Source organism: Fusarium flagelliforme (assembly GCF_020744385.1).
Source record: "Fusarium flagelliforme strain FIESC 12 MPI-CAGE-AA-0113 chromosome Unknown B0J16scaffold_3, whole genome shotgun sequence".
Lineage (NCBI taxonomy): Eukaryota > Fungi > Ascomycota > Sordariomycetes > Hypocreales > Nectriaceae > Fusarium > Fusarium flagelliforme.
The window spans coordinates 1,110,308-1,133,116 of NW_025763505.1; the positions used below are offsets into that span (position 1 = coordinate 1,110,308).

The following is a 22,809-nucleotide window of genomic DNA, read 5'->3' on the forward strand; positions in this document are numbered from 1 at the left end:
TTTGCCGGCAGAACGCCGGCTATCGGGAAGTCTCAGCCTGCCAGGCACCCTTACTCTTCGAGTCCAGTCTAATTTCAATCCTCGAGCGCGCAACAACTTCAATTAAGCTTGGTGCAGTGTTTGAGCTTTTATCGACCTCACCCCGCGAGCCCAAACGCGCACCCTTCCTGTCGTTTCCCATTCTCTTCGTCTTTTATTTTTCGCCAACTCAAGACGAGAAAGCGCAATGACAGATAAGCTTCCCCCCAACCTGCTCGCGCTGTTTGCGGCGCGACCACCCCTGCGATGGGTTGAAGCACCCGACTATGCGCCCCAGAACCGCAAGACAGCACCCATCAGTGGCGTCGCCCAATTTCTTCCCGAGCTTCAAAAATACAAGGAGACCGATGTTTACAATCCCACTGAGAGCTGGTTGCAAAGCCGCGATCGCAAGAAGCGAGAGAAGAAGGAGAAGCTGGAGAAGCTCGTTACAGAAGCGCCTGAGCATTGTATGCGTGACCAATACATTCCATCATTACACAGTAGCTAACATACTATACAGACAGACCAGACAAGGACACCAACATCCGGGGCGATGCCTTCAAGACTCTGATTGTTGCGCGTCTAAGCTATGATGCCGACGAGAAGGACTTGGAGAAGGAGTTTGGTCGCTTTGGACCTATCGAGCGCGTTCGTAACACCACAGAATCTTAAATGAGGATACAAGCTAACGCCATGTCAGATTCGCGTTGTTGCCGATACCCACGCTGACGAGAAGCCCAACAAGAAGAAGAAGCCTCATCGAGGTTACGCTTTCGTCGTTTTTGAACGCGAGAAAGATATGCGAGGTAAATATAGTCCCTTCCCCCCTCTGACTAGCCATTTGTTTTCTTCCCTGGATGTACCTTTTGAGTCGTGGCCCTCAGGCTTGCCCTTCTCTCGAAGTATATGGCGAGACATCAAAGGGCCCTCAAGCTTGCCCGTCTCTGCTTCTTCCTTTTCTTTTGTCAAATTCATTCAGCACACAAGGTACTATTTAGGGTAAGATTGACTGACACCTGCGCCATTCGGCGCAACCACGAGCAGCGGCTTTGGATTCTTGTGATGGCATGCGCATCAAGGATCGACGTATCAAGGTAGACGTTGAAAGAGGCCGAACCGTCAAGGGCTGGCGACCACGACGTCTCGGTGGTGGTCTTGGCGGCAGAGGCTACACCAGAGCCATGGCCTCACGTCCCATGGGCCCTGGCGGCTTTGGCGGTCCTGGAGGTGGTGGCTACCGCGGCGGCCGTGGAGGCTTCGACGGTGGACGAGGACGCGGTGGCTTCCGAGGAGGTTTCGGCGGCCGTGGAGGAGGCTTCCGAAGCGGCGGCGGAGATTCCAGCCGTGGTGGTGACCGAGGCGGATATGGCGCACCCAGTGATGCTCCGTCCGGACCCGGCTTCGATCGCAGGAACGGCGGTTATGGCGACCGTGACCGAGGTGACCGAGGTGACCGAAGGGGTGACCGAGGGGGTGACCGAGGCCCCGGTGGGTATGATTCGCGAGGCGGTGGTCGCTCATATGAGGACAGACACGGCGGCGGCCATCGCGATGGTGGCCGATACGGCGGAGATCGTGACCGACGTACCGGAGGCAACAACGAACCCATCGGCCGACGAGAAGGTGGGTATCGCGAAAGGGACCGGGACTACGACAGACCTCGTGATGACGACGGCGGCCGTAAGCGCGGTTTTGACGGTGGCTACGAAGACCCTCGAAAGCTGCGACGCTACTGAGCAAACATCGTCTTGGACACACATGTGGTGGGTTGTCGATCTCATCTTTCAGTCATTAATACATTCCCCTTTTTCACCAAGGGTAAGCACGCCACTTTAACGACAACCACGAAGTCTCAAGCAGTCAGAGATTTCGCTATACGCCTCTGTCCAACTTGGATGCGTCAGTTTCTTTCACTTGTTTCGCTGTCTACTTAACCTACCAAGATATGACATTACCCCGCTTGTTTGCGGTAACAGCTTGTGGTCTATTGTGGTAGGCTTTGGTCGACTCAGTGTACCAGGTAACCCTTATATGTAGTCTATTGCTTTTCGGGAGTCGAAGGCCAAAAAGAAAATGGAGGATGGTTTGATGGCAATTGGCCATGAAATGTTGTATAGGTAAGGTCAGGGTAAGGACTCCTAACCTGTTGACCCTCTGAATGTTGCCCAAGCCGGTCGAGGCCGACTCTGATGTATCACTTAGGAGTTTTCATATTGAATAATAGTTAAAAGAAGCACCAAGTCGCGTGAATGTTTTGAAGTACGTATTGTCATTCAGGGGCGGGCCAATTGGTAAAACATGATGCCCTCCATATCCCATGGCCCTCAACGCCGAGATCCCATAAAAATTTCATGCTGGTATCAGTCATTCAAACAGAAGATGTCAAACCCAACGTCTAGCACCGTTTTATGCCTAGTCATAGGCTTGTCTAATTCTCATCCATAGCATTGGGGTTGACTTCTGTCACCTCGGAGTTGGCAGCGTTCCAGTATCTAGAGCATGTTAGTGCAAATCCAAACACAAATTGCTAGTTACCACAGGGTGAGAACTTACGCTAGCACCTTGACTTTGAACTCACTCAAGCACACATCAAAGAGCTTGAGCAATCTTGTCTGTCGCGAATCCAAAACATCACCCTCCTTGCAGACAACATACTCCTCGCCCTGACCAGACTCGTCACCGAGAACGACTCGGCCCTTGACCATGCGAGTAGGAACACCAAGACGTCGCAGCTCAGGCTCGATGGTGTGGGTGAGAGGAACATCGTGCTCGGCAGGGACCTCACCGGCAGTAGCGTAGACAACACCGGTAGGGATAGAGAAGTCGCGGGTGGCAACGGCGCCGGCGCGGGCAAAGTCGACGGGAGCGAGGTTCTCAAAGTAAGAGAGGATTTCTTCGGCGGGGCGGTTGGTCAAGATCAGACCGACGGTACCGGTCAAGTATTTGCTAAGGCCCTCGATTCCAGGAGCGATGGCCTCCTCGGGGGTCTGACCAAGAGCCTTGGCCATGAGCTTAGTCTTGCCGAAGAAGAGACTATCCTGAGTTAGTTCGAAAGCCCGCGATCAAAAGGCACACATTGGGAAGAATTACCGGCAGTCGGCGAGCTCACGTCGCACGTCCTTGAGGTGGTTGTTTCGCATGTTATCAACGCTGAAGACGAAGCAGTTCTGGTACTCGGGGACGGAATCGCGGATGTTCTGGAAGAGCTTGTCCTTGTTCTCGCGCGTCTTCTTTTCGACCTGGGTGAGGTGGACGACCTTTGCGCGCCTGGACTTGGGCATTGTGGCGGTTGATTTTCTTGATTATTTCCTTGTTTGAAAGATTCTAATGGGTGCCAAGGCAAAATTGAGGTTGTTTGGAAGGTAGGTAAGTTGATTGTGGTATGAATTGAGATCGAGGTTGAGATATCACCCGCTCAGAGATAGTTCAGGTCGGTCGCTGATAAGATTGTGAAATTTTTTGGTTGTTGAACTAAAAAATTCAAGCGGGCGGGCGGTGGACCCCGCGATTGGTTTACACCGAAACCAGGGTCCAAGCCAATCACTTACCTTGGACATACAAATCAAGTAAGTTAGCGAATGAGACAGGAAAAGATGGTAATTCAAAAAGGTAGTTTCTATTCTGATCTAAATAGATGGTTCTTCGTATAATTAACATCTGCCCATAGAAGTAGGTAGGCCCAATAACCAAAGAGGCACTCTCAGTGCGGCACAGTCGAGTATTCCGAGAGGGCGAAAGCTCCAAGATGTATTGTTGATGATATTATAAGCTAAGGTTAGTCGTAGGAAATTGAGACCTGGCTGTCTGGTTTGAGCTATTGTGTAATGGTTGTCTTATGGTATTAGAGTCAAGCTTTCTGTTACCTTTGAGAGACATACTGAGTGTAGCCACGAGCTGACTGCAAACATTCATCTTTATCGAATTCATTGGCCAATAGATATAACAGCTTCAGAGAGAATAGAGATGCTGACTATAACATATTGCATGGCTGCTGTGTCCGTCAATCATGCAACTTGACCATGTCGCAGTAGGTATGTTTGAAGCTATGCAGAAAAGGTCATACATATCATACCGAAACTAAGGCAAAGGGCTTACCTTGCAACACTCTATCTTCAGACTGCACCAATTGTTTCCCGTGCAATGCTGCAATGACAGGGTTCAATGCTTGAAGGCTACATGATGGTGACGTGAAGATCCCTGAGAGGCTAGACTGACTACCTAATGATATAGAGACAACAAGATGCTACGTGGAAAGCCCCAAGTGCATCGACAAACCGTCTTAGCTTAGATATGTAATTAAATTGGTCTCGAATAATAATAACCGTTTGCAGAACAGTATTATGAGACTTGGACTTGGCAGTTTCGGGAAAACTATGACACTTGCCGTTCCGAGAATCGCCAAGTTTGACTGTGGTCTGTGGAGGTGGCGCACAGACCAACTTCACAACCTAGAGCTTCGAGCAAATAGCAACAGCGAATGCAGCAAAGCAAAGCAAAGCCAGTCAAGTCAGTGGTTTTTCGAGCCCTCCACAATTGAGTGAACCAAACAACAACCTGACCACATCATCATCGTCCCGACTTCATCCCATTCGAACCCCCAATTCCAGAGACTCGTTAAGAATTCGAATCTTCTGCCTTTCCTCTCGTACTACATAGTATCCATCAGTAACGGCTACCGTACTTATTCTTTCAGCTTTGCACACGTACAGGGTTTCTTTCCTTTGACGTCCCATCTCGTCTCCTCTCGACTCTTCGCCCCTCACGTTTCCACATCGTCGCCGCCTCTAACCTGGGAACTCCCCCGGTTTGTCATCAGAACTTGCCTTTTTCTTCTTGCTTCGACACAACTCAATATCTTAGAGTTTATTTATCAGTCCTCGGCCGAATACGATAGCCATCTCGAGCTCATTGCCATCACCAGAGCTCCATTTCTTTTGGCATTTTCACGCTTTTGTTTGTCCTGTATCTGCGACACAGAGAGCTCGCCGATTGCGCACTCGATCTAGTTTTCCCTCCTCCGTTACACTCGGCATTTCAAACTTCACAACAGCCATCATGGCCTCCAACGGTAACTTCGCCCAACAGGACCAGTTCAAAGAATCTGCCGACCAACAACAAACAGCTCCTGCCACTTCCGCCGCCGATGGCTCTACTACAGCCGCCGCCTCTGCCAACAGCAACTTGTCCAAGGATGAGGTTGGCTGGTACTTCGTTGAGCAATACTACACCACCTTGAGCAAGTCGCCCGAGAAGCTCCACGTATGTTTCTTTGATTTCCTGGCACCCATTGACCTTTGCTAACTCAACTGTAGCTCTTCTACGGCAAGCGCTCACAATTCGTCTACGGCCGGGAGGCTGAGCTCGTGAACGTCTCGGTTGGTCGACAGGTGTGTACTCATCATCAACAAGTTTTCGATCATCTTCTAACCATCATTAGGCTATCCAAGAACGAATCAAGGCTCTCGAATTCCAAGACTGCAAGGTCCGTGTGTCCAATGTTGACTCGCAAGCGTCCGCCGAGAACATTGTCATCCAGGTCATCGGCGAGACTTCGAACAAGGGTGCCGAGCCTAGGAAGTTCGTTCAGACCTTTGTTCTCGCTCAGCAGCCCTCCGGCTACTTTGTCCTGAACGATATCCTCCGATATATCGACGAAGAGACCGAGAACGAGGCTACCGCTGCCACCGAGGAGGCTCCTGAGGAGGCTGCTGCTCCTGCCACTGAGGAGGCTGCTCCTGTTACCGAGGCTGTGGCTGCTGAGCCTGCTGCTCCTGCTGAGGAGACTCAGGAGGAGACTGCGGCCCCCTCCCTCGACCCCGAAGTTGTCGACCAGAAGCTTGAGGAGGTTTCTACTTCTAAGGACGGTGTGACTCCTAACGGCAGCACCACCGAGGCTTCATCCGACGAGGCTAAGGCCCCCGAGGCCAAGCCCGAAGCTCCTGCCGAGACTGCGGACGAGGCCGCTAAGGAGCTGGCTGAGGAAGATGTCAAGGAGGCTGAGAAGCCCAAGGACCCCAGCCCTACGCCCGTATCCAAGCCCGTCGCCGCTCCTCCTGCTGCCCCTGAGAAACCTGCCGGTCCCCCCAAGCCGATGACCTGGGCCACCCGAGCTGCCGCTGCTCTTCCTCGACCCGTTGTTCCTCTTGCTAAGACCCCTACTCCTCCTGTGAACCAGAGCCGTGCTCCTGCTCCCGCCGCTTCTGCCCCAACTTCTCAGCCCGCTGCCGCCCCCGTTTCTACTGCTAATGCCCCTGCTACCGAGGCCGCTTCTAAGGAGACAGCTGGATGGCAGACAGCTGGCGGCGACTCTAAGCGACAGAACCGACCTCAGTCTGTGTCCGGACCTCCTGCTAACGAGAAGGAGGGTACTCTTGGATACGTGAAGTTTGTGACAGAGAAGGTCCAGGACGCTGACCTTAAGAACACTCTTGCTGCTTTCGGCGAGCTCACTTACTTCGACATTAACCGTTCTAAGGTATGTTGACTCTATAATGACTGCGTTACACAAGCTAATCTGATGTAGAACTGTGCTTTTGTCGAATACAAAACCCCCGAGGGTTACCAAAATGCTGTTGCTGCCAACCCTCACACTGTCAACGGCGAGAGCATTGTGCTTGAAGCCCGCCGCCCCAAAACTAACACTATCGGTGGTAACAACTACGGCGGTCGAGGTCCCGCTCCCGGACGTGGCCGCGGAGGTGCTGATGGTGGTCGATCTGGTGGCCAGGGCTCTCGTGGCAACTTCTCTGGTCAGAACCGTGGTCGAGGTGGTGCTGCTCGCGGTCGCGGTGGTGCCCAGTCTCAGAATGCTTAAGCACCAGCGATCGATACATATAATGCAGCAAGTACGAGGTTGGCATATGGATCCTTCTCGGTGTTTGCTTGCCAATGGGGCAGTATGGTCGCTATAGCTTCAAGGTATAGTCACCTCTCTGCCTCTACATGGCATGTCTAAACGACGTCAAAGTCTCATATCAGGGGAGGACAGCGGAAGACAATCTCAGCAGACAGGTGGCACGGTAAGGGGAGGCGGAGTTCGGTATTCCCTTTTGGAGGAAGGATGGAGTTGGGACTCTGGAGTCAGGATTGTTCGTTTTTCAGTTTCGGTGGTTTGCGCGCTGCATCTGCATCTGATCCTTCCAGCCGGTGATTGGGTTACGGGTTTCAGCGAAAAACGGAGAAAAGGTCCATGGCTGGGAGCTTTGATTTGGCATCATTATTTTCTAATGACCGTGTATATTCTTACAAAAGCAAATGGACGGGGCGATAGAGACTGCGCTCAGATGGGCAGAAGAATATCGATGGGTATTATGAAGAGACAGTGATAGGAGGTCAGGGAAGGGTGTCTAAGCCTAAGATGAAAAGGCTTGACAGGGACCATGTTCTGTACTTTTTACTGTGCAAGTAATGATTAGTACCTTTTGGTTTCTACTGTTCGAGCCAAGCTGCCAGATGAAGCAAGTGAATGCAGAATTTTCCCACACGAGCGAGTGAAGCTGGTGCTGTCATGCTAAGTAACGTAACATAAGACAAGCCCAGCAAGACCATCTATGGCTTGGCAATGACATACGATATCGATCAACGAAGCCAAGCCATGGATGAAATAAGAATCATATCCGAAAATAAGCTTGTTGAGCCTCGTGGGTCAAGATTGTCGGCACTCCTCAAGGTTCTTTTGTAACAGGGAGGGCATTGACAAAAGGTCAAGCGAGTTACTGGGGGACTTTTGAAGACAAAGAGGATACTCAGTTGTAATAGTTATTACATAGTCCCTGTTGGTGAACTGAACTTGCACGTGTGGTGACACTCAGACGCAGATCGGTTGTTCGGGCGTTAGTATCCCCCGACGATATCCAGGTCTAGCCAGAGCAGGGCGTGTTGTTCGTTTTCTTCCGGAGACGCCGTGTATGGGGAAACAAGAATGGCCGTTACCTGTTCGTCCGCTTATTTACTTGACGACCTTCTGAAAGCAGACTGTTCCTCTAATTGAGTCAAAGGGAAACGGGAAAGTAGACAATATCATGTGAGCGGTAATCGCTTGAGGTGTTGCAGGCAAGTCCATGGGATGATGTGAGTTTCAGTGCCGAGAGATCCGAGTAGTATATTGGGCGATCAGCGATATATGAGACAGTGGCTGGGGATATCACATTTCTTTTTAGATTTTCTTCAAACGCTGAGAATAGGTTGCAGCCAAGACGGGAGAGGATCACCACTATGAGCTTAACCCATTGACTTGGACAGTTTGGCTTACGTCTAGGCAAATCATGTACCTGACGTAAACTTAACTGTATACTTTGTTGAAACTCGAATTGAAGAATGGAGAGGAACTTTTTGTCAGGGATAATGAGATTTGCAGTGAGAAGAAGCAATGATCAGCACACAACATGAGTTGTCCTTTCGTACCCCAAGATGCTTACATGTAACTCGGAGGAATAATTACCGTGTGAGATTTGCATGATCGCCGTGAAGCTGTTCGACTACCGACATTGGAAAGTAATCAAACACCCTCCGCCGAGTCGTGCATACCTATGATTCACTGAGACTGAACTGAGACTGATTATCTTGATCATCAGCGTCACACTCACTACTCATTCTCCCCCGCGACACTAATGCACAATGGAGATTGGAATCGGCCCTGCTCTGACTCTTGTGTTTAGCAGTGTATCGTTGGAGAAACTGAATGGACGGTAAGACGGGAGGTTTCAACGGGGACAGCCCGGAAATGTTGTACCCTACGAATTGTCTTCCAATTAGAGAAGAGGGGGTCTTCAGGCTATTTCGTTTTCCCTCGACTGGGTATTTCACGATAGGTGAGTGAGCGATCTCGCAGCAGAATGCCAGCACTGTAACTGTGCAATGCAAGTCGGCTCAGGAACACATGATTAGTTGACTCAATTCGCATGAAACCTGGAGGGAAGCCATGTCACAATGGCTGACAATGTATAACAGAAACAACACAACACGAAAGATCTATACATAGATGTTGATTATTGGTGGAGCCCAAGAATTCGATCCAAAAAGAGACGCCGAGCAGAGAAGCCTGACCCCAGACACAGGGAGGGGCCCGCTATCAAAGGTACCAATGGCGGCACCAAAAGTTCCTTTGTTGTGCACAGAGACTGTCAAGGTATCAGAAGAATCGACTCCAAAGTTTTGAGAAACGAAATAATTCGATCACTTTACGCCGTCGTAGAATGGTATCTTGGCAGCTTTATTATTGTAGCCTAAGCTTTAGAAGACAATTCTTCTGTCACCCACCTGAGCAAAGTCTCAAAGAGATGAGGTAAGCTGTCTTGACTAGAGAAAAGGTACGTACATCCATCTCCCAGGACTCTGGGTCGCCTGTAATGAACGAATCAAGTGTTGGCTTTGACACTTTTCTTTCGAAACGGTAAAATGGCACTTTTGTCAAGCAATAAGCTCCTTTCAACGTATGTATCCGTAGCGTTGTTGGTTGCAGGTTTTTCTGACTGCAATTGTTATTTTTTCTGCGGCGTTTCGGATTGATGAAATCGAAGCCGTAAAGATCTTGTCTGTTTAAGAACTTTTGTGCGATTGGGCGTGTAACCTGCCAATTGCTTGCAGGACTCGTGCTTCTAGTACTGCAGCGACAAGCTCCGGACATGACAGTCGAGACCCGGCCGAGATGTCAAACGTGGCTTATGTACGTTGTTTTCAACGTAACAAGGGAGGCTTGAACTCTATCGTAGATTTGATTTCCCTACTACGGTATACGGGACTGGGCGCGGCAATTGCTATCGCCATGGCCAGGACTACAACTATAGTCGGGCAACTATAAGGTGTCTAGGCATAAAATTGATGATAATCATAGTCATTGAAATATATAATTCGAGGTTACAACACAGCGTATATCTGCATTGGTAGTGGATAGAAAGCATCGCGCAACCAAGTATTCGTGGACGCCAAGAAACATTTCTGTCGTTCCTTCCTTGTGCCGATATCCGTCCTGGAGAAGGTACCTACCCGTTCTTTACTAGCGGCGCTGGCTGAGGACGGTGGGGCCGTGTGCTGCAACTTCCTCGTGCGGTTTTGTGGGCTCGTGAGACCCCAGTCGCGCGGGACCTTTTGGAGAGAAGGTGGTCCTTTTGAACCTGCAACATAAGGTACGCTGCCATTGATTGATGGGCCAGAGAGGCCAAAGGGCAGAGCCAGGCGCAGGCGCAGGGCAGAGCCAAACCCAGGTCCCTTCAAAGCAAGCCATACCATGTGTCGTGCTGCTTTGCTTGTCTGGGGTCTCTAACGATCAAGGTGCTCCTTCCCCGACCCATGAGCCAAAGTCACACCCAAAGCCAAGCAATGAGGAAAGAAGAGGAGAAGCAGAACCCTGGACTTGGCACCACCAACGACATCTCATCTTGCACTCTTCATCAATTCCAACGCCCCATATCAAAGACGAGATATAAACATATTTTCCCCTGCCAGACAAAAAGAACGCAGAGCCCTACGCCGAACTCAGCAGGAACCTCCACTCAGACAGGCGAGATCGGCAGTCAGCGCGCGGAAATTCGGCGCATTTAGTACGCATTTGATACTCGCATTCAAAAGTGCGGATCGCATCACAACCACTCCCACAACCCGGCCGAGACAAAAGGCCAATCAAGACGCTGTCGCATCAGATCCTAAATGTGATTGACCTGATTGTTCGATTTAGGCGAAATCGCTTTCTTCGAAAACATTACAGTAGCGTCCAATACTGCAGCCTCATCTCGCCACTCTCTTCCGGCGCTTTCAATATCCTTCCCATCCCACACCCTCACGTTTCGACAGCTTCCGCTCCACTCTCATCTGGAATCGTCCTCTAAGCTCGCTTCAACGTGGGCCCCTTTGAAACGGCTGACGTCGCTCTGCGCTGGATCGTGTCGTCTTTGCCCTGACTTTTCGATCCTAGGCCTAGTCATCCAGAACAAAAGAGCCGCCGCATTTCCATTCCCCTTCCATACCCCGTCGAAGCCGGACGGAGGCACGTCTGGTTTGGGCCCTACCGATATCCCGTCAACCCCGTCTTCCAGCTCAGCTCACACCCCCCTCGATCCGCGATCCTCATCACGACCCCTGCGTGCGACCTTCTTCCACAGATGCTTCTCTTCGTGGATCCGTGCTGACTATTCTGATCCTCTCAACTACCTTCTGTTGGTTCACTCCAGTCTTTTCTTCCAACTCTCTCCACATAACTTCAGAGCGGGTCGGAATGATCAACCTCCTCAGCCTATCGTTCTCTATGGAGACTCCTACGGTCAATGCTCGTTGAGATTCACGCCCCTAGAGCAGAGAGTCACCCCGTGTGCCCTTCCCGTTCCGTAACGGCCGGTCGTGGGGCCCTCTCCGACTTCATATAAGTCCCGTCTCCCTCCAATGGACCTCCGCAGGGTCACGGCCGAGGACGATGGATCATCCACGATCACTCCCAACTCGCCGCCCCTTAGGCGGCGTGTCTCGATGGAGGAGGACTTTCACTACCAGCGTGTTATGACGAACCAGCCTCGACCCTCCCAGCCGCCTCCGTACCAGCAAGAGCGAGATCCACCGTCAACGTCGAACATCTCACAACATGGAGATCTTTTGGAGAAGGGGAAGGAGCTCATGACTGGCGGGGGCGGCGAAACTCAACTTCATCCAGATACAGGAAAAGAAAAGCTTCCCGACTACAAGAACTCAATATGTTTGGAAGGCGTCTTTGATAAGAAACACGAAATCGAAAACCTGATCAAGAGAGCCGAAGATCGACAATGGTATCCCGTATATGTCTGCCTGAATGGCACCGCGCTCAACATCTATGGCACCAAGAAGGCTTGGAAATGGGGTCGGACACGCGACGATGGACCATCCGTCAACCCTGACAACCCTCCATGGGTAAAGAAGGGTAAGCTTGAGAAGACGTATAGTCTCTTATATGCGGATGTTGGTATCGCTGCCGACTATAAGAAGTAAGTTTTCAAGTCTGATAAGTACGAGTTGTGGGGCATCAGTTGCTAATGTCATCAAGGCGGCGATATACCATCCGCGTTCGAGCCGAAACCGATCAATTTCTCTTGTGCTGCGTCGAGCTGAGCACGTTCAACAAATGGCTCGAGGGTTTGTTCGCAGCCATCGATATTGCTCTACCCTTGGAAGACCGAGACTTTCCCCGCGATATGTCCATACCACGAATACAACGAATTCGCTGGTTTCACGGCCAATCACCTACCGCCACAGCCATCGACTTGTCAGAGCTAGGTATTGAAGGTGGCTCTGAAGAAATATCAGCGACAACAAGCGAGAGCCGTTCATCTGCGCCGCCTTTGCCATTGGCCCCAGAATCCCAAACCCGTCTTGAACCTGAAATCCAGGTTGAAGGTGATGAAGAAGAGGTGGCAGAGCCTCCTCCACGGATAGACCTTGCCCGCCGGCTTAGCACAACGTCATATAACAATATGGGTATTGACCCTGTCGACGGAAAATGGATACCAGAACATCAGTGGTCGACTGCTCATGACCTGCTGTATGCCAAGCTGTGTTATAGCAACCTACTTTTCCGAAGTCCCCGCAAGACGCCATACATCATCAATAAGGGCAAAAAGTTCTATGTTGATTGGACGACTGGCCGTATGGTCAGGGTTCTACCGCCAGCCTATGGTGAGATCGACTACTTTGGGGCTTGGCAAACGGTTCATACCGAAAACAGACTCATCTAAAGTCTTGGCCCTACGGATATATGATATAAACGTCTTACTACTACTTCATGACACTACTTATTACCGAGATGCTCATCATCCCCTCACCCTCTTACAGACAGCACCACTGGGACCAGACACATCCCATCTGATATCATACAACTTCACCTTCAACGGTTTATCCTATACTATATACAATCTAGACCATCCATCACGTGGATTCACATACGAACACGGAGGGCCTGCACCTCATATATTGTCTTTTTTTTTACGACCGTACATATGTACTTTGCATATCTGGCGCAGGAAATGCTACGAATTGCATCAGTCAATGGTGACTATTGCTTACGATCATGGAACGGAGTTTACATTTGGTTTGTTGCTTACTGGTTAGATGAGCTCTTTGGGGCTTCGTGTGGAGAGGCGTATTGCACGGTGGTCCATAAGGCCACCATCAGCCCGACTCATTTCTTGCATATACAGCCTGCTATCGCAGGCTTTCACATATAAGTTTATACATATACGTTTTACGAGCGGTGTCGCCTCTAAATAGGAACTTTTGCATAAGAAATATACCAATGATGACTGCTGTGAACTGTGTGATCATTGGTGAACATTGCTTCGTAAATGCTTACATACAAGATAATGACTGGTATCGTACCCCCTTGATAAAAAATATCCGCTCCTTAACTCCAAGATTGATGACTTGACTTTTAACAGCCTTTTCTCCGATACTTCCACTCCTCATGTTGTTGCTCCATGCTGTCCTTGCCCACCACCACTCGCAGCATCAACCGCCGCAATTCCCTGTCTCGTCTCGGCAGCAACATCGTCTACAATCGGGCGCAGCGCGTCATTTGCGCCCTGAACGTCGGCAACGACAGCCTCGAGGGCATCCAATAGCGCCCGGATCTCCTCTCTCTGGCGCTGTACTTCGTCGTGTAATAGGGCGTTTTGCGATTGTGTCGTTTGCAGGCGTGCATTGAGTTGCGATTGGTGGGCTGTGAGCGTGGGTGTGAGATGGGCTGCGAGGATGGTTGATGGCGGGAGCATATGTGGTCTATCGGTGTTTTAGCATAGGAACAATGTAGAGTAGAGAAGGGGGGGCGTACGGTGTTGGTGGTTCTGTGGTTGATTCTGCACGCCGGTGCGAAGCATCGCTAATGAGACTCTCGAGATCATTCAGCTTGGGAACAACCTGTCTGGAAACCATAATATTCTCAAATTCTTTCTGCAGCACCATCATGTCAGCATGCCTTCTACCTCGTCGATCTTTTGCACGTACTTCGCATTTCTCGCCCAGCTTGTCTACCATCTGTCCCTGGACCTGCTTCAGCACACCCTCCGCCCTCTTTGCAACAGTTGGATAGCACCCGGCGACATTTTCCCATCCAATCTTTCCCAGAGTCTTTTTTAGCGATCGCGCATAGAGCTCTTGAAGACGCGCAGCTCGGGGACCGGGGGATACGGCTGTATGGCGCTGGGGGAGGGGAGGGCTCGCTGGTGGTTCTTGTTCGGTTTGTTGCTCTGTGCCTTCTTGTTGTTGCTGGGGTGCCTCTTGGACCGCTTCTGCTTGTGCGGGAGGTTCGGCTTGTGGTTCGGGTGCCATTGGTACAGAGGCTTGTGAAGTAAGTGGTGATGTTGGAGATTCTTAGTCTTGGTGGTTGACGCGACGGGTTGACGCGTGGGGTAAATTATTACATCAATTTAGCACGTGCTACCTGTGTAGTTACACCCGAACATAAAGCATTTGGTTCCCCTGGTGTATGAAAACCAGAGTCAATCTGGCTATTTACATTCGAAAGTCTATATGCGTCTATAAAATTGTCTCGTCGGAGCCAGTTGTATGCCATGTATGTTGTGTGTGTATATATACATCCCTAACCAATTCCATCATGGTCAAGGCTCTCATTCATCAGCCCATGCAACTCCCTCAGAATTAGCATGATGCAGCCTTCCTTTTATGACAAGAGCCCGTTTTACTCTTCAAGTATATGATCTATAGGGGTATCGGTTATAAAAAGTCCCAAGGAAAAGTGTTTGTCGCATGTGCGGTGTAGTTCTCGCCTCCACAATTTTTCTTCTCTCTCCTACGCCTACCTAGTTGGCGGCCAGAATCGCTGCTGCATCAGCATCTATCGTGCGATCCTGTTTTCCGCCGTTCCGTCTCTTTTCTTCCTCCTCTTTCTTGATGCGATCCACTTCTCTTTGTCGTTCGTGGCTCACGTATGTGGCATATCTTAGGGTTCCCAGAGTTAGGACTGCCATGAACAGTATGCCCAGGACAGAGCGACGGATGAGAATCCAGCGCACAGCCTCAATCTCAGACTTTGCATCGCTACTAAGAACAATGCTGATCTTGTAATTGATTTGTTGGACCTGGAAGAGATTGTCAGTGAACCAGTCCCGCCGATATCGGATAGGGGACTCTTACAGCACTCTCGACGACTTTCTGCTCTTCTCTGACAGCCATCTTTCGATCGTTAAACGAGCCTCGCACATTGTCGTTCAACGTGTGAAGCTCTTGGTTCAGTGACTGTGCCAAAATATCAACCTCGTGCTGCAGGTGTGTACGCTGTTGTCGTAATTGTTCTTCTTCGAGTCTTCGGTTGTTTTTAATCTCGGTGCTTAATTCTGAACAGGCTGCCGTAAAGAGATACGTTTCCTGATAAACATGGTTAGCCCTCATACCATGTTGGCTCGTTGTAATAAGACCATCTCACGTTTTCAACGTCGCTCTTGCTGACCAGAGTAGATTGCGCAATCTCCAAGTTCTCTGCAAGCAACGTCCGGATGGCTTTCATTGACGTTGTAGCTTGCTCCTGCGAATAACCCCCTTCCTGCAAGTGCTTTACAAGCGAGTAGCTGTCGAAATGGTGCACATATGGTGGCGGGCACATGGCTGGACCAGGCCTCGTTGTCGTCGTCGTCTTTGTCTTCGTCTCGGGTGGTTGCATATGTAGGACGGCCTCTAGGGGCCCGCTCTGCTTAGCCTCTTCTCGAGCCATTCTGGCTTGTTCTTCCTTAGATGTCTCATTTTCCTTTTCCTTATCAACCTGGGGTTTGCTGTTTGTCGATACCGAGGCCTGCTGTGTCTCGTTTGTCGAGACTGATTTATCAGGCGTGGACTGCGAGTCCTCTTGTGTTGTTGTCTCGGGCTCGGGGCGTGTAGCGATATCGCTAATAAGAGGGTGCGAGGCATTAAGATTCAGTGCGGTATCTGCTTTTAGAGGTTGAGGCTCGATTGCCTTCCCTCTCCTTCGTGCAAAAGTGCCCCTATGCCTGGCAAACCCGGCTGCAGAACGAGGCGTCACGCGTATTCCACGTAACACCTGGGGGCTCAAGAAGGTCAATCGGGCGGCGGCCGTCATGTCGGTAACGTCGAAGAAAGAGTACAGTATGGGTGGGTGGATGGATATAGGTAGGCGTCGGTCGACGATGACTACCGAGTCTCGAATGGTTCAGTCATGAAAACAAATATACCGTCTTCTTGTTCTTGGTAGCGGAAAGTTGGTAATTTAATTAAGATAAGAATATCGGAGCGGGAATCGGGATTGCCCTTGCCTGGCCCTGAGTGACCTGGCATTTGGCTTGGCGGGCAGTCCTGACTTCTCGTCCGCACGTGGCGGCGTCATAGCTATCGCCCAAATCAGTTAGCTTCAATGATTACTAGGGTCCCCTTAACTACCGATGTTAGCCGCAGGGGTAAAGGATCGATTGACCATACATATCATAGCAATGGAGGCATAGGTAGGTACGGAGTAATAAACTTGATATTTAAGTGCATACCTACTTGGCTGCTTTGTTTGTGGTTATCTAGTTAAAGGTTCCAGACTGTTCATCCTTTTCCAGCCGGTTGAATGTATTTCCCTTCCCTCAACTCCTACTCCTTTTAGTCAATGCTGTGGCCTCCAACTGGCACAGATGATCATTTTAACTTAACAGTCATAAAGTGACCCCAATCCATCCATATGTAGGTAGGTATCTCCGTTCATGATCCCAGTACAAGCATGACCATGGTCCAGTGAGTCCAAGACCATAAGCATAACATAACATAACATAACAAGAAAAAAAGACATAAAAAGACAACCCAAATCATGAACCCATCCCCCATTACAAAACACCTGTCGCCTTCGCAAGTTTTCCGCTGTAACGAGCGGTTTGTATCCGTCCAGTCGTTCGCTGTAAGTACCACCCCAGCCCTTCATTGTATTAAACGCTTTGGACGATGGTATATGTCCATGAACAGGTACCCGACCTGTTCTCAAGCTCGTAGTACTCTCAGTTTGTAGTGGTGTATCCCAAGACTTCCCGATCTATCTGTAATACAAGGTGCAGTGCAAGTGCGTGCAAACGTGAGTGATTCCGTTACCGCTGTACATAAGTGATGCAGAACTATTCCTCATCATCACGAACTCGCAGGGTTTCCTCGGTGCCCTTTGTGTTGGCAGATGGAACCTCGATGGCGCTAGTGTTGGCGCTTGGAAGACTGTCGCTCTGAGGACTGTTGGTTTCGTTGGTCAACATCGGAGTTGGGCCGGCTGAGTCTACTTCGACCTGGAGACTGTTCCTGGTAGTGACAGCCCTCTCGCTCTCTTCTCGCTCTTCTCTCTCCGTGTCCTCCTTGAAAACCTCGTCAATTGATTTTAAGCATTTCGGGTTCGAACCTGACGTCTTGATTCTGTGGTATTCACGAACGACCTCTGCTTTGAACTGCTTTCGCTCCTCTGTTCCCCATTCGAGGTGCTTGAGCATACTCGCTGTCTTGTGTTAGTCGCTTACTTGAGAACCACTGGCGATAGAAATACTTACCAATCACGTAATTTCCGTACGGGTCCTTTAGGGTAAGATACAGCGTGTCTTGTGTATCACTTGAACAAAGTTGTTGAATGATTCGAGTACGTTGTGCAGGCGAACCAAATTCGATGCATTTCTCAACCACATGGGATGCGAGTTTGTTCCTGCAAAATTCTGAGAGCTTCTTCATAATCAGTTCGAAGATCGGGTCCCGATCCTCAGGGCCTCTGTGTTCGATGATATGTCCCGCGACGTAGTTTCCCCAAGGATCGGTGATGAGTTTGTCCATGAATTGGTGGAGCTGCTTCAGAAGTATTCTCTTGTCTGTCTCCTCCGCCCTCTCGAGCACTCGCTGCACAACCCGGCAACTGTGCGCATCCATTGAGAGCTCTCTCGCGTTATTCTGGCAAAATTCGGTAATGAATTTGACCGTGTCAGGGGGCATGGTTCCGACAGTCTTTTGGATAACGTGGTTTCCTTGTTGGTCTTGCATGAGCCCTTTGAGGTGTGCAGGGTTCTTGATCTCTTTGAGAAGTTCAGCAACCTGGTCGACGAGGCAGCCTTCCACAATCTTCTGCACCACACGGCAGCCGAAGGAATTTCTGGACAATGTAAGCACATGTGTCTTCGCTGCCTCGACCACACGCGCTTTCTGGGCCTGGCTACCATGCTCGATCAACTTTTGGATGACATAGTTTCCGTACACATCCATCATTAAAGGAACCATATTCGCACCAATCTCGTCAAAGACGACATCCTTCTCGTCGCTCCTTGCAGTCGACAGTTTGTTCTGGATGAATCTTGACGCGTCTTGCTCTCCACTGGCCTCAACAACATGGCCAAAGACGGCGCTTATGCCGAGGCTTTGTTTCCTTTCGTGGTTTTTCAGAGACTCACAGAAGGCTGTCAACCATGGTGACCTGAGTGAGTTCTGGCTTCGGTGAACGTTCGCTGCTGTATGCTCATAGCCGCCCGGCTGAGAAGGATGTGCAAGTGTGGCGGGCCCGCGGGCAGTATACAACTCGTTATTATATCCAGCAAGCTGACTGGCAAACTGGGCCATTTGTTGTTGTTGTTGCTGCTGCATCTCATAAGGCGAATAAGACTGGAAGGGTTGTGGGAGAGCCTGGGGCAGGTTGAGTGTACGGCGGTCACTTCCGTGTGGCCGAAAGCCAGAATCCGCGGGAGCCCATGCACTTGAGCCGGGCGTGAAGGGAGCGTAGTTAACGCCTTGCTCAGGACGGCTCGGGGTGAAGCGGTTCGATGAAGAATAGGCATGGCTAGCACGGCCTCCATTTGCTAAATCGATGCTGTTACTGCTGGCATGATTCGTGGCACTGTGACCATTCCAAGTTGAAGAATTGGGGTTGAACTGGAATTCATTGGGGCCAGGGTGAAAATATTGGCTCGTGGGTCGTGTCCGTTCTTCCAGACCTATGCTGTTGTTGTTGGAAGTGAAGGCATTCTGGTTAGTAGCCTGGTGGTTCACAATTTGGCTCTGGCTCTGGTATGGAGTTGAGTAGCTGTTCATCCGCTGAGAGTGCGTAGAATTGCTTGGGGTATGGGCAAAGGGCGGCGACGATCGAGAGGGTGTAGCTTGTGCAAGGGTGAGATTGTTCATCGAATTTCGAAGGTAGTCGGCATTCCCACGAGCAAAACTGTACGTATGAGAGAAGAGTTCCGGATCGTCGGTTGCTCGCCCCGGACGAAACACACTGTTCAATGCATCCATTTGGTTGTTTTCGCCTCCAGCTCTTGTTCGATTCGGAGATGAGCTGGGTGATCGAGAAGCAGGAGGCCATGCGGCACTGCTGTTGGGTGGGTTGCGATTGAAGGAACCATTTGGTCGGTCGCCGTTCTCTGAAGTTCCAGTGTAAGCATGTGTTTCTCGTCCAGGAGAGACATATGGCATCGTCGTACCTCGCGAAGGGGTGTTGTTCCAGATATCACTGTGGTCTGGGAAAGAAGGCATGGCAGCGGAGGAGGATGTACTCGGATGATGGTTGCTCTGAGGGAAAGTCCGTCGCATCGGTCTGCGCTAAGTATTGAATAATATTAATATAGGATGTTCGGTAGTAGTAAGATCAGAAATAATGATTTGAACAGAATGTTTGAAGCTGTGCGGTTTGTACGGGGTTTGGTTTGGAGTGCATAAGTTAAGTTAAGGTATAAATAAGGCAGGGGCCAACAAAGCCATTGTCTTTTTTTTTTTTAACCAAGTTCAGTGCAGGTGCAGGTGCAGTACAGGGAAGGTGGAAGGTGGCAGCAACTCAACTCCGGGCGTGCACTAAACACTAACCCAGACAGACTAGAGCTTGACTCTGACATTGACTGGCTCTGGCTCTGACTCTGATGCATTTGGTCGAGACTTTGTCTACAGCACACGAGCATCTCTGACGTCGCACTCCCTGGACCAGGTGAAGCGAGGCCGACCGACCAGACAAAATGGGGAAGGGAGGCAGAGCAGAGCAGGGAAGGGAGGGGAGGGGGACGAGGGAGAGACCGTCAGGGTATCAGAAAACAAATTAGACACTCCATGCCAGTTAAGACTAGCATGTAGGCTATTTTATTTTGGCACTCTAGGCTTGAGGATATCGCTAACAACCTGAGCTACCACCCACCTAAGGTAGCCTGGAAGGCAATCGCGGGGTAGATTTGTACTGCGAATAGAGCGGGAAAGGCAGGGCAGAATAGGATAGGATAGAACGTACGTTGAGGCTTGGTTCACCTACGTCTTCAAGTTTTCTCGTCATCGTGAATGTTGATGATTCTGGGTGATGATTGAAAATGTATTTGGAACTTTGAAACGTGTCGTCTGGGCTGCTCGTTAATGCTGCCCAGGGTTTGTGTAGAGTATGTTTAAGAATGTAACAGGATCCTTGATAGTATGGAGTAATGTCCAGGGGCGGTAAAGATCTGTACAGTTCGAATCGGGGCGGTAGGGCCAAGTCGAATATAAATAGGCAAGAAAAAAAATTAAGCTTCTTTCAATTCTTTTCTTGTCGCCAGTACGCGCAGAGTTCAAGAACAAACTCTAGGCAAGACGTCTGTCAGAAAGGTTGAAGTTATCAGTGTCGTTTATTTTTTGGTCTTTTGTGCGGGTATATTGTGAAGTTTGTTCGGTACCAAGACGGAAACCCAAAAAGTGATGGGAAAGTAAAGGCAAATTAAGGTATTAAGAGTTTGTTGGGCGAATGAAAGAAAGGTTGAAGTGATGTCAAGGTTAAGTGTCGACAAGAAAATGTAATAAGAGAGAGCAAGGAGAGAGACAGTTCGAAATAGGCGGGCGTAGAGCGGTTTTACATGAAATGCCGTCTCCCGCGAGTCTTGGCTAGGTTGCCTTGTCCTTTCTGGATAGAATCAAGGGCAAAGGGTAGACCTGAGGTCGTACGCCGGCGTCGGAATGTGCGGGCCTGAGTAAGTTTAGTTGAGTTGAACCGAGTTGGTGAGAGGTGAAAAGTGAGAACCAACCGGCTTTGGTGTTCCTCGATCCTCCTTGAGTGAAGGGGAAAAGGGAGAGGGAGGGTGAGGGTCCTTGTGTACTGTACTCTACTGTATGGTACGGTGAGCATAGGATAGGAATGATGGGGAATGACGGCCGAGACAAGCGTACCTCTGTATGTATAGACCCTGTCTGTCTATAGACAGTATATTGATTGTGGAGTAGGGAGGATAGGGAATTGTGTAAAGAAGGCTGTAGACTAGGCCAGCCTTTGAGCCGTCTCTATGAGCAGGGAGGATAGGATATGATGATCGTATATAGGATAGCTTTGCTATGCTATGCCGCGGGTGAAATGCCGATCAGGGAGATGAATTGTTGCTCAATAGCGAATAGAATAGCTTTCATACACTAGTTAGCAGTGTCAATAATCGTGATAGTAATACGGTAGCTTACGGTCAGATTGTATACTGAAGTATATCCAGGCTCAGTCGTGGCTGATCAATTCTTCTACTGTACGGAGAACTTATCCTGCGAACAACGTGCCATAACAGAAGGAGAAAGCAAAAGCCTTGGATTTGGAAAAGGAGCTGGATTTTATACTTGTCGATGGCTCAGATCATAGTCGTTTGTTGACCGTGAATTATCATGATGCTCGGCTCAACAGCATAAAACGTCTTAAGCCATCTGCCAGCCATCTGAATGATACCATGTAGGTTGATTGGGAGGTCGATTTTACACATCGTCATGGACAGCGCCATTCTTCACTGTAGTCGGTGTATCATCTAAACGGCCCGTCCCTTTAGAACGTCATGTATATCTTGACGATACTTTGTCGGGTATGTACAAGGCAGCCTATCAACCGCTCTTTGACATACAACCAGTTCACCGTTGTGTCAAATTTCCTTGTCCATTGTTCAACCCGAGGCCGGGCTGCAACCGCACATGAACAGCGACAGTGTTTGGCTCGTTGGCCGCTGCCTCTTGTGTTGCCTCGCTACTTGGTACAATGAGGGGGGCTTGCATCTCCCGAATGTCGTACAAGCTGTCCTTTTGCTTTGCTACTATGTATTGATGGTAACAATGAGAGTACCCTAAAGAAGTATCTCCTCATCTCCGCCACCTATATCAGCAGTACTTCATTCTTTTCCCCCTCAGTTCATATACGACTTGATGATAATACCAACCTCTTGTCACTTCTCCCATGACCGTTTAATATTGATAGGATGAGCTGCTGGTTGCTGTCTGTTGACTGACTATTCAAGCCTCAAGGTTCCGGCTAGAATAGCAGACGCTCCGATTAGAAGCCAAGGCGGGCGGCCCCTTGGCTAAACCCAGATCGTTCTAACAGGCCGGAACGCCAGTCCCAAATGGGTTAAGGTTTACCATCACCCGCATAAACACATCCTAATCAGGGAGGAAGCTTTATAGAGCTCCAGAGCTTCTCATAGATTCTCGTCAAAGCTTCCCCCTGTACCAATAATAACCCTTTATATGGGCAATGGTTCATCAATTACAGCTCCAGTCTCCTTTATGCACGTATGATCCAGTATCCAATGCGTCACACAATCACCACATGACAGCTAGGTACATAGTATGTAGAAGAGGACATGGTTCATGGAACATTGCATCAAGGTTCAAGCCGAGCATAGGCCAGGCTGTAAACATAGGGTATGTATGTATGTAACGATACGGTGAGATCCATATCGAAATTTACAACAACTCGGGACCTCATTTAGCTTGTCCAATACTAATAGAACAAGATATCAGATTGTCTCTCTCTGACTCGCTTCTTCAGCTCCTAACCCTGCCATATACCTACCTACCTAGTATAATTAAGGGTCCGAAGCAGTGACCTCCTTTCTCTCATTAATATTCGCT

At 49.8% G+C, this 22,809-nt stretch overlaps 8 protein-coding genes across 8 annotated transcripts; 3 read left to right on the forward strand and 5 right to left on the reverse strand.

The window, feature by feature from the left end:
- Nucleotides 1–89: 89 nt before the first annotated feature.
- B0J16DRAFT_337017 (U1 small nuclear ribonucleoprotein of 70kDa MW N terminal-domain-containing protein) lies at nt 90–2,253 on the forward strand. Its single transcript, XM_046127301.1, has 4 exons — nt 90–488; nt 542–669; nt 722–827; nt 1,066–2,253. The coding sequence occupies exons 1-4, from the start codon at nt 227–229 to the stop codon at nt 1,755–1,757; spliced, it is 1,188 nt and encodes a 395-aa protein (XP_045984284.1). The 5' UTR covers nt 90–226; the 3' UTR covers nt 1,758–2,253.
- Nucleotides 2,254–3,481, reverse strand: B0J16DRAFT_301930 (ribosomal protein L10-domain-containing protein). Its single transcript, XM_046124618.1, has 3 exons — nt 3,112–3,481; nt 2,575–3,054; nt 2,254–2,513 (listed from the first exon to the last, which is right to left on the reverse strand). The coding sequence occupies exons 1-3, from the start codon at nt 3,300–3,302 to the stop codon at nt 2,450–2,452; spliced, it is 735 nt and encodes a 244-aa protein (XP_045984285.1). The 5' UTR covers nt 3,303–3,481; the 3' UTR covers nt 2,254–2,449.
- A 1,595-nt stretch (nt 3,482–5,076) lies between these two features.
- Nucleotides 5,077–6,835, forward strand: B0J16DRAFT_318039 (uncharacterized protein; the record flags this gene model as incomplete). Its single annotated transcript, XM_046125415.1, has 4 exons — nt 5,077–5,280; nt 5,334–5,408; nt 5,459–6,496; nt 6,545–6,835. The coding sequence occupies 4 exons, from the start codon at nt 5,077–5,079 to the stop codon at nt 6,833–6,835; spliced, it is 1,608 nt and encodes a 535-aa protein (XP_045984286.1).
- A 2,910-nt stretch (nt 6,836–9,745) lies between these two features.
- Nucleotides 9,746–10,248, reverse strand: B0J16DRAFT_318040 (uncharacterized protein; the record flags this gene model as incomplete). The annotated part of the gene is made up of 2 exons (XM_046125416.1): nt 9,746–9,814; nt 10,006–10,248. 2 exons carry the CDS (start codon nt 10,246–10,248, stop codon nt 9,746–9,748), a joined length of 312 nt encoding a protein of 103 aa, XP_045984287.1.
- A 1,230-nt stretch (nt 10,249–11,478) lies between these two features.
- Nucleotides 11,479–12,713, forward strand: B0J16DRAFT_318041 (uncharacterized protein; the record flags this gene model as incomplete). The annotated part of the gene is made up of 2 exons (XM_046125417.1): nt 11,479–11,966; nt 12,026–12,713. The coding sequence occupies 2 exons, from the start codon at nt 11,479–11,481 to the stop codon at nt 12,711–12,713; spliced, it is 1,176 nt and encodes a 391-aa protein (XP_045984288.1).
- Nucleotides 12,714–13,299: 586 nt separating this feature from the next.
- On the reverse strand, nt 13,300–14,339 carry B0J16DRAFT_92876 (Nnf1-domain-containing protein). The gene is made up of 3 exons (XM_046134690.1): nt 13,978–14,339; nt 13,805–13,923; nt 13,300–13,752 (listed from the first exon to the last, which is right to left on the reverse strand). The coding sequence occupies exons 1-3, from the start codon at nt 14,299–14,301 to the stop codon at nt 13,437–13,439; spliced, it is 759 nt and encodes a 252-aa protein (XP_045984289.1). The 5' UTR covers nt 14,302–14,339; the 3' UTR covers nt 13,300–13,436.
- Nucleotides 14,340–14,426: 87 nt separating this feature from the next.
- B0J16DRAFT_337029 (uncharacterized protein) lies at nt 14,427–16,267 on the reverse strand. The gene is made up of 3 exons (XM_046127302.1): nt 15,416–16,267; nt 15,127–15,357; nt 14,427–15,071 (listed from the first exon to the last, which is right to left on the reverse strand). The coding sequence occupies exons 1-3, from the start codon at nt 16,061–16,063 to the stop codon at nt 14,793–14,795; spliced, it is 1,158 nt and encodes a 385-aa protein (XP_045984290.1). The 5' UTR covers nt 16,064–16,267; the 3' UTR covers nt 14,427–14,792.
- An 820-nt stretch (nt 16,268–17,087) lies between these two features.
- On the reverse strand, nt 17,088–19,461 carry B0J16DRAFT_318044 (armadillo-type protein; the record flags this gene model as incomplete). Its single annotated transcript, XM_046125418.1, has 2 exons — nt 17,088–17,452; nt 17,505–19,461. 2 exons carry the CDS (start codon nt 19,459–19,461, stop codon nt 17,088–17,090), a joined length of 2,322 nt encoding a protein of 773 aa, XP_045984291.1.
- Between the last annotated feature and the right edge of the window lie 3,348 nt (nt 19,462–22,809).